The sequence below is a fragment of the Prionailurus bengalensis genome, chromosome C1 (genome assembly GCF_016509475.1).
Source record: "Prionailurus bengalensis isolate Pbe53 chromosome C1, Fcat_Pben_1.1_paternal_pri, whole genome shotgun sequence".
Lineage (NCBI taxonomy): Eukaryota > Metazoa > Chordata > Mammalia > Carnivora > Felidae > Prionailurus > Prionailurus bengalensis.
Window position 1 is genome coordinate 178,115,727 of NC_057345.1, and position 12,549 is coordinate 178,128,275.

General features: G+C 39.2%; 1 protein-coding gene across 5 annotated transcripts in view; it reads right to left on the bottom strand.

Annotated features, from left to right (window-relative positions):
* Nucleotides 1–12,549, bottom strand: part of HIBCH (3-hydroxyisobutyryl-CoA hydrolase) — a 95,804-nt gene that overhangs the window by 63,709 nt on the left and 19,546 nt on the right. For all 5 annotated transcript variants that reach the window (XM_043577309.1, XM_043577307.1, XM_043577306.1 and 2 more), the window contains one exon: nt 792–932. In XM_043577309.1, the coding sequence (XP_043433244.1) occupies nt 792–932 (141 nt within the window). The remainder of the gene's footprint in view (nt 1–791; nt 933–12,549) is intronic.

The window sequence follows — 12,549 nt, forward strand, 5'->3', positions numbered from 1 at the left end:
CACAATAATCCTGTGAGATATTATAATCCCCATTTCACGGCTGAGGTAAATGAAGGATAGAAAGATGAACACTCCCAAGCTGAAGAGTTAATAAACAGAAGTCCAAGTTTCAAACAAAGTAGTCCAACTACAAGTCATGCTTTTCCACAGCACCATGCAGTTCACTTAGAATAGAAAAGCTTATAGTCTTCTCTAAGAATAGTGTCAAAATGTTGTCACATGGAACGTTAGATTTGTATACTCCTGTCCCAAGAGGCAGAACTATTATCACTGGTTAAAAGGTCACAGAAGCAGAGTGGCAAAACACAGGAAGAAACTCAGAGCTATGGAAAAGTGGAAGGAGCTCTCAGGAGGTCATGAAGTCCCCGTCATTAGGGATGCTTCAAGATAATCACATAGGGAAAGGACGAAGACAAGAAATCAGTGGGGCTTGGGCACTGATCCCAAAGATTCCATGGAAGAGAATCCCAGAAATGTTCTTTTAGGATACATTCTTATTCATTTTTAATGTTTGTTTATTTTTCAGAGAGGAGAGGGAGGGGGGGGGGAGAGAGAGAGAGAGAGAGAGAGAGAGCGAGCAAGTTGGGGAAGGGCAGAGAAAGAGGGAGATACAGAATCCAAAGCAGGCTCCAGGCTCTGAGCTGTCAGCACAGAGCCTGACACGGGCTCGAACTCATGGGGCCCAAGATCATGACCTGAACTGAAGTTGGCCACTCAACCGACTGAGCCACCCAGGTGCCCCTAAGGATACATTTTTTAAAGTATCCATATAATTTAAGGAAATCACAAACCTTTAGTTGTGGATAAATGTGCCGAATCATATTAAGGTTTAATGCATTTAGGAACTTTGGTCTGTTTAGTGTTATCACTCCTGCACAACCTCTTCTTTCCAGTAGTACTTCTCCTGCTGCATCCATGTGCATAGACCTTCTCTGTGTAAAAAAAGATTAAGCCTAGGATGAAATTCATTAAGATTTTGTCACAAGCCAATATTAAACCATATACAGGTATACCTCAGAGGTGCTGTGGATTCAGCTCCAGACCACCACAATAAAGCAAATACTGCAATAAATTCAAATGATTTTTCCCCCAGTGCATATAACAGTTATGTGTGTCCCATGAACACAACTAGATAACTATCAGTTCATCCTAAATACCCCCAGAAATCAACCTGAAGGCTGACAGAACAAACTCCACAACTAAAGGGAGAGAAGAGGCCACACTATAGAAGCCAAGTTAAACACATGCTTGATAATTATGTCAACCTTGCTTTATGACTGAATAAAGCTGACACTGTGAAAAGGGGGGGGAAAAAGGAATTTTGCTAGTAAATACTAATGATCATCTGCACTTTGAGTCAGAATCTGTGCTGGTGGAGAGTTTTGCCTCAATGTTGATGGCTGCTGACTGATCAGGGTGGAAGTTGCTGAAGGTTGGGGAGGCTGTGGCAATTTCTTAAAATAAGACAACAGTCAAGTTTGCTGTATTGAAGGACTCTTCCTTTCACAATTTCTCTGTAGCATGCAATGCTGTTTGATAGCAGTGTACCCACAGCAGAGCTTTCAAAATTAGAGTCAATCCTCTCAAACCTCAAGGAGCTGCTTTATCTACTATGTTTATGTAACAGTCTTAGATCCTTTGTTGTCATTCCAACAATCTTCACAGCATCTTCATCAAGAGTAGATTCCATCTCAAGAAACCATTTTCTTTGCTCATCCATAAAAAGCAACTCCTTCTTCATAGTTTGATCATGAAATGGCAGCAATTCAGTCACATCTTCAGGCTCCACTTTTAATTCTAGGTCTCTTGTTGTTTCCACCACATCTTCAGTTACTTCCTCCACTGATGTCTTGAACCCATCAAAATCATCCATGAGGGTTAGAATGAACTTCTTCTAACTCCTATGAATGTTGCTAGTTTTGGGCCTCTTCCCAAGAATCATGGATGTTCTTAATGGCATCTAGAGTGGTGAATCCCTTCCAGAAGGTTTTCAATTTACTTTGCCCAGATCCAAAGGACTCACTCTCTATGGCAGCTATAGTCTTATAAAATGTATTTCTTAAATAATAAGACTTGAAAATTCAAAATTGCTCGTTGACCCAGGGATGCAGAATAGACGCTGTGTTAGCAAGCTCCATCAAAGTTCTTGGGCAACCAGGTGCATTGTCAATGAGCAGTATACTGAAAGGCATCTTTTTTTCTGAGCAGTAGGTTTCAACGATAGACTTAAAATATTGAGGAGGCACCTGAATGGCTCACTCGGTTGAGTGTCCAACTTCAGGTCAGATCATGATCTTGGTTCTTGAGTTTGAGCCCCACATTGGGCTCATCAGGGCTTCAGATCCTGTTCCCCTCTCTCTGCCCCTCCCCTGCTTATGCTTTCCCAAAAGCAAACAAACATTAATAAACATTTTACATATATACATGTATACACATATATATACATATATACATATATGTATATACACATATACACACATATATACATATATACATATATACATGTATACGTAAATGTGTGTATGCGTATTCAGTAAACCATGTTGTAAACAGCTGTGCTTCATCCAGGCTTTGTTGTTCCATTTATAAAGCACAGCAGAGTAGATTTAGCATGATTCTTAAGGGCCCCAGGATTTTCAGAATGATCAATGAGTATTAGCTTCAACTTAAAGTCAACAGCTGCATTAGCCCCTAACAAGGAAGTGAGCCTATCCTTTGAAGCTCTGAAGCCAGCCATTGACTTCTAGTTATCAAAGTCTTAGATGACCTCTTCTTCCAACAGAAGACTGTTCCATCTATATTGAAGATCTTGTTTATTAGAGTCACCTTCATTATCTTAGCTAGACCTTCTGGATGACTGGCTGCCCTTTGCCATCAGCACTTGCTGCTTCACCTTGCATCTTTACATTATGGAGACGGCCTTCTTTAAACCCCATTACTAACTTCTGCTAGCTTCAAACTTTTCTTCTGTAGCTTCCTCACCTCTCTCAGCCTTCATAGAACTGAACAGTTAAGGCCTTATTCTGGATTAGGTTTGACCTTAGGAAATGTAGCTGGTCTGATCTTCTATCCCAACTAAAGCTTTCTCCTTATCAGCAATAAGGATGTTTCACATTCTTATTCATGTGTTCACTTGAGTAACACTTTTCATTTCCTTCAAAAACATTTCCTTTGCATTCACAACCTGGCTAACTGGTGCAAGAGGCCTAGCTTTTGACCTATCTTGCCTTTTGACGTGCCCTCCTCACTAAGCTTAAGCATTTTTGGCTTTTGATTTCAAGTGAGAGACATTTGACTCTTCCTTTCATTTGTACACTTGGAGGCACAATTATTAATTGGCCTAATTTCAATGCTGTTGTGTCTCAGGGAATAGGGATGCCTAAGGAGAGGGACATGAAAGAACAGCAGATTGGTGGAGCAGTCAGAAGAAACACAATATTTATTAAGTTCACCATCTTATGTGGGTGCATTCATGGCGCCACCAAAACAATTACAACAGTAACATCAAGATCACCATTCATCAGAATAGTGAAAAAATTTGAAATATGAGAATTACCAAAATGTGACACACAGACACAGAGTGAGCAGATGTTGTTGGAAAAATACCACCAATAGATTTGCTCTGCTGATGCAGGGTTGCCGCAAACCTTCAATTTGTTAAAAAAAAAAAAAAAAAAAAATCTGCAAAGCACAATGACACGAGGTATGCCTGGACATTCAATGCAAATCTTTCATACAAGTTAACAGTAAGTAATCAAATGGACTACTACGTATATCTGACAAAGTTTCTTTTTCTCTTTTAAATGCTTATTTATTTTGAGAACAGCACATGAGCAGGGGAGGGGCAGAGAGGGAGTGAGAGGGAGAATCCCAAGCAGGCTCCACCAACACAGGGTTTGATCCCATAAGAGATCATGACCTGAGCTGAAAACAGAGTCAGAGGCTTAACCAACTGAGCCACACAGGTGCCCCTGACAAAGGTCTCTAAAATTCTTTAAATTCTGTAGAAAAGCAAAATACACATACCAAAAGCAAAAGTATATACATAGTATATACAAAGTATACACACAGTAATTAAATCTTTTTTGTTTCTGAAGGAACAGAGTCAACTGATTTAGAATAGAACCTAGTCTTAGAATTACTTGGACTACAAAATACTCTCAAATCTCTTAATTTATTACTATATACCAAGTAATATGTTAGGTGCTTGCAAAGCAAAGATGAATAAAGAGGGCAAATAATTTTGACTACAGTAACTACTGACAATTTGAAAAAAAATAGAAAAGGGGATATTTGAGCTGGGCCTTGATGCATGCCAAGAAAAAGGAGTGCAAGAATCCTAGAGAATAACACATCCTAAAACAAACAATGGATATTTGGAAACATCAAGATTTTTTTTTTTAATGTTTACTTATTTTTTGAGAGAGCGAGCGTGAGAAGGGGAGGGACAGGGACAATGAGAAAGGTGGAGAGAGAATCCCAAGCAGGCTGTGCATTGTCAGCATAGGACCAGATGTAGTGCTCTATCTCATGAACCTTGAGATCATGACCTGGGCTGAAATCAAGAGTAGGGCACCAACTGAGCCACCCAGGCGCCCCGGAAATATTAAGATGTTAAATATGAGTGAATAAAGGCTGACTGAGGAAATGAGGGATAGGAAAGTAAACAGATTAAGCAGGTGAGGCCAGATTATAAAATGACAGACTTACAAGTCATATGGCTGTGATGAACTGGCCTATATGCTTACTTAGGAACTCATACGCTATAATTTAATTATCAGATTCACTGCTCATGTAATATATAGTACTAATATAAACACCTGTAAGAAACATAACAATCTCCCAGGACTCTGCTATACACAATTGTTAGGACTAATGGCACAATCATACTTATTACTTTAACTAAAAACAATGCTTTAACCTTCACATGAGAACTGTGTACAATATAAAGCTTAAATTGGAAAATTTTAACTAGAGAATGCTAATTAAAAGCAAATGCACACTTATTAACTGAAATCTAGTAAAACACAGAAGTCCATAATTTAATAGCATTAAATGTTACACACTGTTTAAGTCTTTATAAAATCATGCTGCACATTTAATGTCAGCTTAGTTTTTATTAAAATTCATTATCAGATAAAAATAACGTATATTCACTTACAAGGGTTATGGAAAAGGCTATTAAAAACAAAGTCTGAATTTTTTTCAATTAAAACTTAAATTGGATAAAGGGTAAGTATCCAAAATCTACAAAGAACTTACCTAACTCAACACCCAAAAAAAACAAATAATCTAGTGAAGAAATGGGACAGAAGACATGAACAGACACTTTTCCAAAGAAGACATCCAGACGGCTAACAGACACATGAAAAGAAGCTCAACATCACTCATCATCAGGGAAGTACAAATCAAAACCACACTGAGATACCACCTTACACTGGTCAGAGTGGCTAAAATTAACAATTGAGGAAACAACAGATGTTGGTGAGGATGTGGAGAAAGGGCAACCCTCTTGCACTGTTGGTGGGAATGCAAACTGATGCAGCCACTGTAAAACAGTGTGGAGGTTCCTCAAAAAATTAAAAATAGAATTACCCTATGACCCAGCAATAGCACTACTAGGAATTTATCCAAAGATACAGGAGTGCTGATTCATAGGAGTACATGGACCCCAATGTTTATAGCAGTGCTATCAACAATTGACAAATTATGGAAAAAGCCCAAATGTTCATCAACTTGTGAATGGATAAAGACGTGGTTTATTTATACAATGGAATACTACTTGGCAATGAGAAAGAATGAAATCCTGCCATTTGCAACAAGTAATGCAACAAGTAATACCTGGATGGAACTGGAGGGTATTATGCTAAGTGAAATAGGTCAGAGAAAGACAGATATCATATGTTTTCACTCATGTGCAATTTGAGAAACTTAACAGAAGACCATAGGGGAAGGGAAGGAAAAAAAATAGTTACAAACCATAAGAGACTCTTAAATACAAGGGTTGATGGAGGAGGCGGAGGGTGGGGGGGTGTGTTGGGGAGAAAATGGGTGATGGGCATTGAGGAGGGCACTTGTTGGGATGAGCACTGGGTGTTGTATGTAAGTGACGAATCATGGGAATCTGCTCCCGAAGCCAAGAGCACACTGTATACTCTGTTGGTTAGCTAACTTGACAATAAATTATATATATATAAATAAATATGAGAGAGAATACCATTGGACTCCCGATACATGATGCCATGTGTGGTCACGGCAGGCCCAAACTGTCCATTCTTGCAGGCCATCCAAATTATGACTTGTTTGAGCTGCAAACTGATAAAAGGGATTTTTCCATGACTAGTCACCTGTATGGCTATCCAGATGACCTAGTGCCATTTAGCAATAAAACCATCCTTTTTTCATTGCTCTGAAGTAACATTTTTATTGTAACTCTTATTTCCATATCTATGTGGGTCTGTTTTGTACCAATGATTACATTGGTTCTTAATGTCTCATTACATTGTTTTTATTACTATTTTATTTTAATCATTGTTGATAGCATACCAATGTCTTCCAATATTGTTTTCCTTCAACACTGTTTTCTTGATCTTTTGTGTTTTCTTATGGATTTTAGAGTCAGCTTGTCAATATCTACAACAAACTTCTGCAGGGAGTATGACTACTATGGCAGTGAATTTAAAGACCTATTTAGTGGGATTGACACTTTTGTAATATTGAGTGTTTTATATATAATTTAAAATTTCAAAATTTTATATTTCCCTGAGTAGAGACTTTCCACACCTTTCATTGGATGTATTCCAATTGTTTTTATTTCATTTATTTTTAACATTTTAAAAGGCAACCACTTAATAGTTTTTAATTATTATTTGTGTATGGGGAAAGAGTCTATTATTCATATTGACCTTATAACAGCTAATAAAAATTTCCCCAAGCATCCCTTAAAGTAATTAAATTAAATTAGGGACGCCTGGATGGCTCAGTCAGTTGGGCATCCAACTCCTGCTCGGGTCATGATCTCTCAGTTCGTGGGTTCAAGCCCTGCATCGGGCTCTGTGCGGACAGCTTGGAGCCTGGAGCTTGCTTCAGATTCTGTATCTCCCTCCCTCTCTGCCCCTCCCCCACTTGTGCGCACGCACGCGCGCTCTCTCTCAAAAATAAATAAACATTTTAAAAAATGTAAAAAAAAAACTTAGAACCTATAACTATAGTAAAATGTTTTTTAACCAACTTGGCAAGAAGTTTGGTATCCCGTGATATCTAGAGGGTGAGGAAACAGATATACTGTAGGAACAAAAACTATTGGAGAGCCTAGGAAAAATAACCTGACAACCCATTTTTTAAAGCATATACACTGGGGGCACCTGGGTGGCTCAGTTGGGCGTCCGACTTTGGCTCAGGTCATGATTTCACAGTCCACCGTCTGTGGGTTCGAGCCCCGCATCGGGCTCTGTACTGACAGCTTGGAGCCTGGAGCCTGCTTTGGATTCCGTGACTCCCTCTCTCTGCCTCTCCCCTGCTCCTGCTCTGTCTCTCTCTCAAGAGTAAGTAAACATTAAAAAAAAAAATTTTTTTTTAAAGCATACACACCGACACAGTAATCCTTGTTCCAGAAGTTTATCCTATAGACATGTTTACATATGGGCAAAATGAATACACAAGAATAGTCACTGCAATGTCATTAGTAATGGCAAAACATTAGAAATGACCTAAATGTTACCAGTGAGAGGCTGGTTGAAAGAATTATAACCATTCCTACAAAAATGCATACTACAGAGGCTTTAAACGGAATGAGGCAGGGGCACCTATGTGCCCCAGTAAGTTAAGTGTCCAACTCTTGGTTTCAGCTTGAGTCATGATCTCACGGCTTGTGAGTTGGAGCCCCACATCCGGCTTTGTGCAGATGGCGCAGAGCCTGCTTGGGATTCTCTGTCTCCCTCTCTTAAAAATAAACATTAAAAAAATAAAAAGAATGAGGCAGCTACCTCTCCATACACTGTTGTGGAACAACCAGGCAGTGTGTTTACAATGCTGCCCACCCACTCTGTACATGGACACATACATTTTTACACACAGAATGTATTGCTTTTTTTATTTTTTTTAAATGTTTATTTATTTTTGACAGAGAGAGAGAGACAGAGCATGAGCGGGAGAGGGGCAGAGAGAGAGGGAGACACAGAATCCGAAGCAGGCTCCAGGCTCTGAGCTGTCAGCACAGAGCCTGACGCGGGGCTCGAACCCACAGACCGGGAGATGCTCAACCGACTGAGCCACCCAGGCGCCCCAGAATGTATTTCTAAATAGATACAGAAAACATTGCTAAAATGGTTGCCTCCAGGAAAGAAAATTGGACATAGAAGTGAGGGGTGGAAAGACTTTTTAATGTATGATCCCTTTGAACTTTTTGAATTCTGTGCCTTATGTATTTACTACCTATTCAAACCAGTATTTAAAAAAAATTTTTTTAATAAGAGTAATACATTAAGTTTAAAAGGTATTAAGCCATCTCCAAAAGGGAACTTCATTAAAAGGCTTTGTTCCAGAGGGCGCTCTTGTTTGACTGTCCATGGGGTCCCCTGAACCCTAGTAATGATCCCACATGTGCGGGAGAGTTGGGAAGATAGGACAACATGCATATACGTGTGCACTGATGACAGCCCCTATTTCCTGCTAAACCATACACTGGTTTCATGGAGCATTCCAGAAAGTTTTAAGGAAGGGTTTTCACAAAGCAGGGCCCAGAGAGCTGTGAGCATCTTTGTTCTCCCACTGGAAATTCAACTGTATATAAGGAAGAGCAAATGTTAAAATCATTTAAAGAGAGTTATTTTTCATAGTTTGCAGTACAAAAATGTGTTTCAAGTACGTGTTATTGTAAAATAGTTGTTTGTACTTATGTTCTTATAACATATGTTACGTTTACTCTTCCTCTAGTTCTGACTTTTAGAAATAGCAATAAATCTATTTTTTCATACCCTAAAAGAAAAAAAAAAGATGCTAAGTAAACATGAGTTAGGAAACTGTATTTTTTCATTTTCTTACCTTACTGATACTAAAAGCATTTGTGGTAAAAGCAAATTATACACAAAAATCACAAAAGAAACCAGACCAAAAAGGACACCAAGTCCACCGGCAGACACAGCCTTCCCCAGATTTCACCTATCACCTTCTTTGCAGACCTACCCTAGCGGTTAAAGTACCTAGCTTCTCTGATGTTCGTCCAAGTTCCTACTGACCCACTTGTATTAGTAGATGAGTAGGACAGATGGTAAGTTTTCTGACCCTCCGACTCCTTCTCTAGACCCTCTCATAATTTCTGTCGGTATTGTGGAAGATCTTATTCCCATACTAAATCTTTTATTCCATAATACTGTAGGGGAGAAAACATAATTTTCCCCCTACCTTCCAGGTTCTTTGCTAAACTCCTCCCCCACTGTAATAAAGACAGATTAACTGGAGAAAATTTTCATTTCTTAAGTAAGGGGGACCACAATGGTGTGAGACTCAAAAGCAGCAAGGCAACTGAGGTTCATATACCATCCTGAGCTAAGAAAAGAAATAGGGTCTGAGGCTCCTTTCTAATTTCTTTCAGGCATTTGAGAGGGAGGTAAAAAGCTTTTCCCACATCTGCTGGGTCTTGACTGCCTTCAGCTCAAAATAATTCACATGCCAAAGTTGCATATTTAAGGAATGGCATATTCTGCTCCCCTTAAATACCCATAGTGGTTCTACCTCCTTGATTAAACCCTTACTCATATGACAGGACAGATGACAGATTAAAACAGCTATACTTTTCAGATAACCGCATCATTTTAAATCTTAAAATACAGACAAAAGTTTTCCTATCATACAAGCATGTTAAATGCAAGTATTAATAAACTTTCATCTCGAGATCTCCATACTAACCAAATTTCTGTTTGAACCCAAGTCAAATTTGTCAGCCAAAAAAAAATTTCATGGTTTTCACTGAGTAGTTTATATAAATTATCACCCAATATGGAAACAATCCTTCAAAACTTTATTATTATTTGGTTTCAGCTCAGAGATGTTGAGAGCTGAAAAGATGCTCATCCTAACCTTATTAACAAGAAAAAAGGCTGAACAGACTGCAAATTAATGGCTCTGGTAAGCTCAGAGAACTGAGGTCACAGGGCAAATGGCTGTAATAAAATCTGGAGAGTGACAGGTGCCTTCAGGGAGACACAGGACCAAAATATTTGCTTACTTCAGGCAAAAGCTTTCAGGAAGACTAATTAGAATTTTTGATGACCTGCTGGAGGCCAAATGTGGGCAAATGTGACAGCATGAAGCTCCTGGGGAGGTCACAGTCATGCAGGGGTTTTCTCTGGCTGGCTTTTCCTCCTGGAATCCAACCAGGAGCTCTCAGGGAAAACTGGAGAAAGCTCTCCTGTGTGGTGCGGCTGGGGTAGGGAAACAGCAGGTATAGAGAAATCCTTTCCCCTCATCTTTCATACAAAACAAAAGGCTAAATCTGCAGGGGAGTGAGGAAGGACTTCAAAGTCTGTAGCCCAGGGTTCTGGTGAAGCCTCACTATAGTGGGGGAAGTAAATGGAGGTCTACAAAATAAAAGCCTTAATCTCATGGGGGAAGAACCTCGAAACCATTCCCAAAGACTTCAGTGTTTACCAACCACAACTGAGGAAAAGAAATGAGGGGCAAAGGAAAGGGAGAAAAAAAAAGCAGCCTATCCCTGGAGGAGGGACAGGAACACTTGTGAGGGCCACATCCCTTAAAACCATGGTTCACAGTACCTTCCAAACATTAAGGCTTAATAGGATAACATTGATAAACTGAGTTTCATCACCATTAAAAACTTCCATTCTGCACAAGATACTATTAAGACAATGAAAGACAAGCCAGAAATTGGAAGAAAATATTTGAATTGCACATACCTGATAAACGACTTGCATCCAGAATATATAAACTCTTAAAACTCAGTAAGAAAAACCCAATATTAAAATGAGAAAAAAAAACAACAACACCCTGAAGCTTTTCACCAAAGATATGTGGATGGCAAACAAACATAGGAAATGCTCAAAATCATCTGAAGATCATTAGGAAAATGCAAATTAAAACCACAAGGAGGGGGTGCCTGGGTGGCTCAGTCAGGTGGGCAACCAACTCTTAGTTTTGGCTGGAGTCATGAGCTCACGGTTTGGGGGTTCGAGCCCCACATCAGGCTCGAGACTGGGAGCCTGCTTGGGATTCTTTCTCCCTCCCTCTCTGCCCCTCCCATGCACTCATTCACTCACACTCTCTCTCAAATAAACAAACTTAAAAAAAAAAAAAAAACGCAATGAGATAGCACTACACATATCAAAATGGCTGAAATCCAAACACAGACAATAACATGCTGCCAAAGGTACAGAACAACAGGCACTCTCACTCTGCTGGTGAGAATACAAAATGGTACAATGACTTCGGGAGACAATTTGGCAAATACTTATAAAGTTACACATAGGCTTACCATACAACCCAGCTGTTGCACCCTTGTGTATTTATCCAAGTGAATTAAAAACTTATGTTCACACAAAAACCTGTACACAAATGTTTAGCAGCCTCACTCATAACTGACAAAAACTGGAAGCAACCAAAATGCTCTTCAACAGGACAACTGGCATATCCAAAATGGAATACCAGTGATAAAAAGGACCAAGTCATCAATTCATGCAACATAGATGAATCTTAGATGCATTTCACCGAGTGAAAGGATCCAAACCCCAAAGCCTATATATTGTATCATTCCATTCATAAGACATTCTGTAAAGGACACAACAATGGGGGCATAACACACATCAGTGGTTGGGGGTAGCAGAGGTCGACTACTAAGGGAAAGCACAGGGGAAGTTTTAGGTGATGGAACTGCTCTGTATGGTTGTGGGGTGCTGGACGCATGATTTACGCATTTGTCAAAATGCACAGAAATGTACCTCACAAAAAGTAAACTTCAATGTATACAAACTATGCTTAAAAAAAAAAGACAGACAGCTAAGATGTCACAGGATTCCAACATGGAATGCAGACTGTGACAAACCTAATTAAATTACACATGTATGACATAGCATCACTGACGTAATCATGGTGGTGACTTCAGGGGAGCTGACCCAAGTAACTTTGGAAAACAGTCATCTGATTAGAAAATGTAAAGATAAATACAAAAGGACTATCTATCAACACTGTGCTCTAGTTGGTAAATTTGTTTTTCATGGGGATGGTTAACAATTCTGAAACTGCTTTGCATGCATACTAGGGTGAAATAAGTAACAGAGGAAAGTTATAGATAAACAAGAAGGGAAGCTTCTACAATGAACCCTGCCCTGTGGCTCTGGATTAAAGTCAGAGATGCCGTCAGAACGATCTCATGCTTAGCTTATATATATATGTGTGTGTGTGTGTATATACACACACACAGGATAGAGATACAACTACAGACACGTATACATACATTAGTTATAGTGTAACTACATTAATAACAGGGTTATTACATTAATACATTAATAACAGGGTTAGTATACAGTGTGTGTGCAA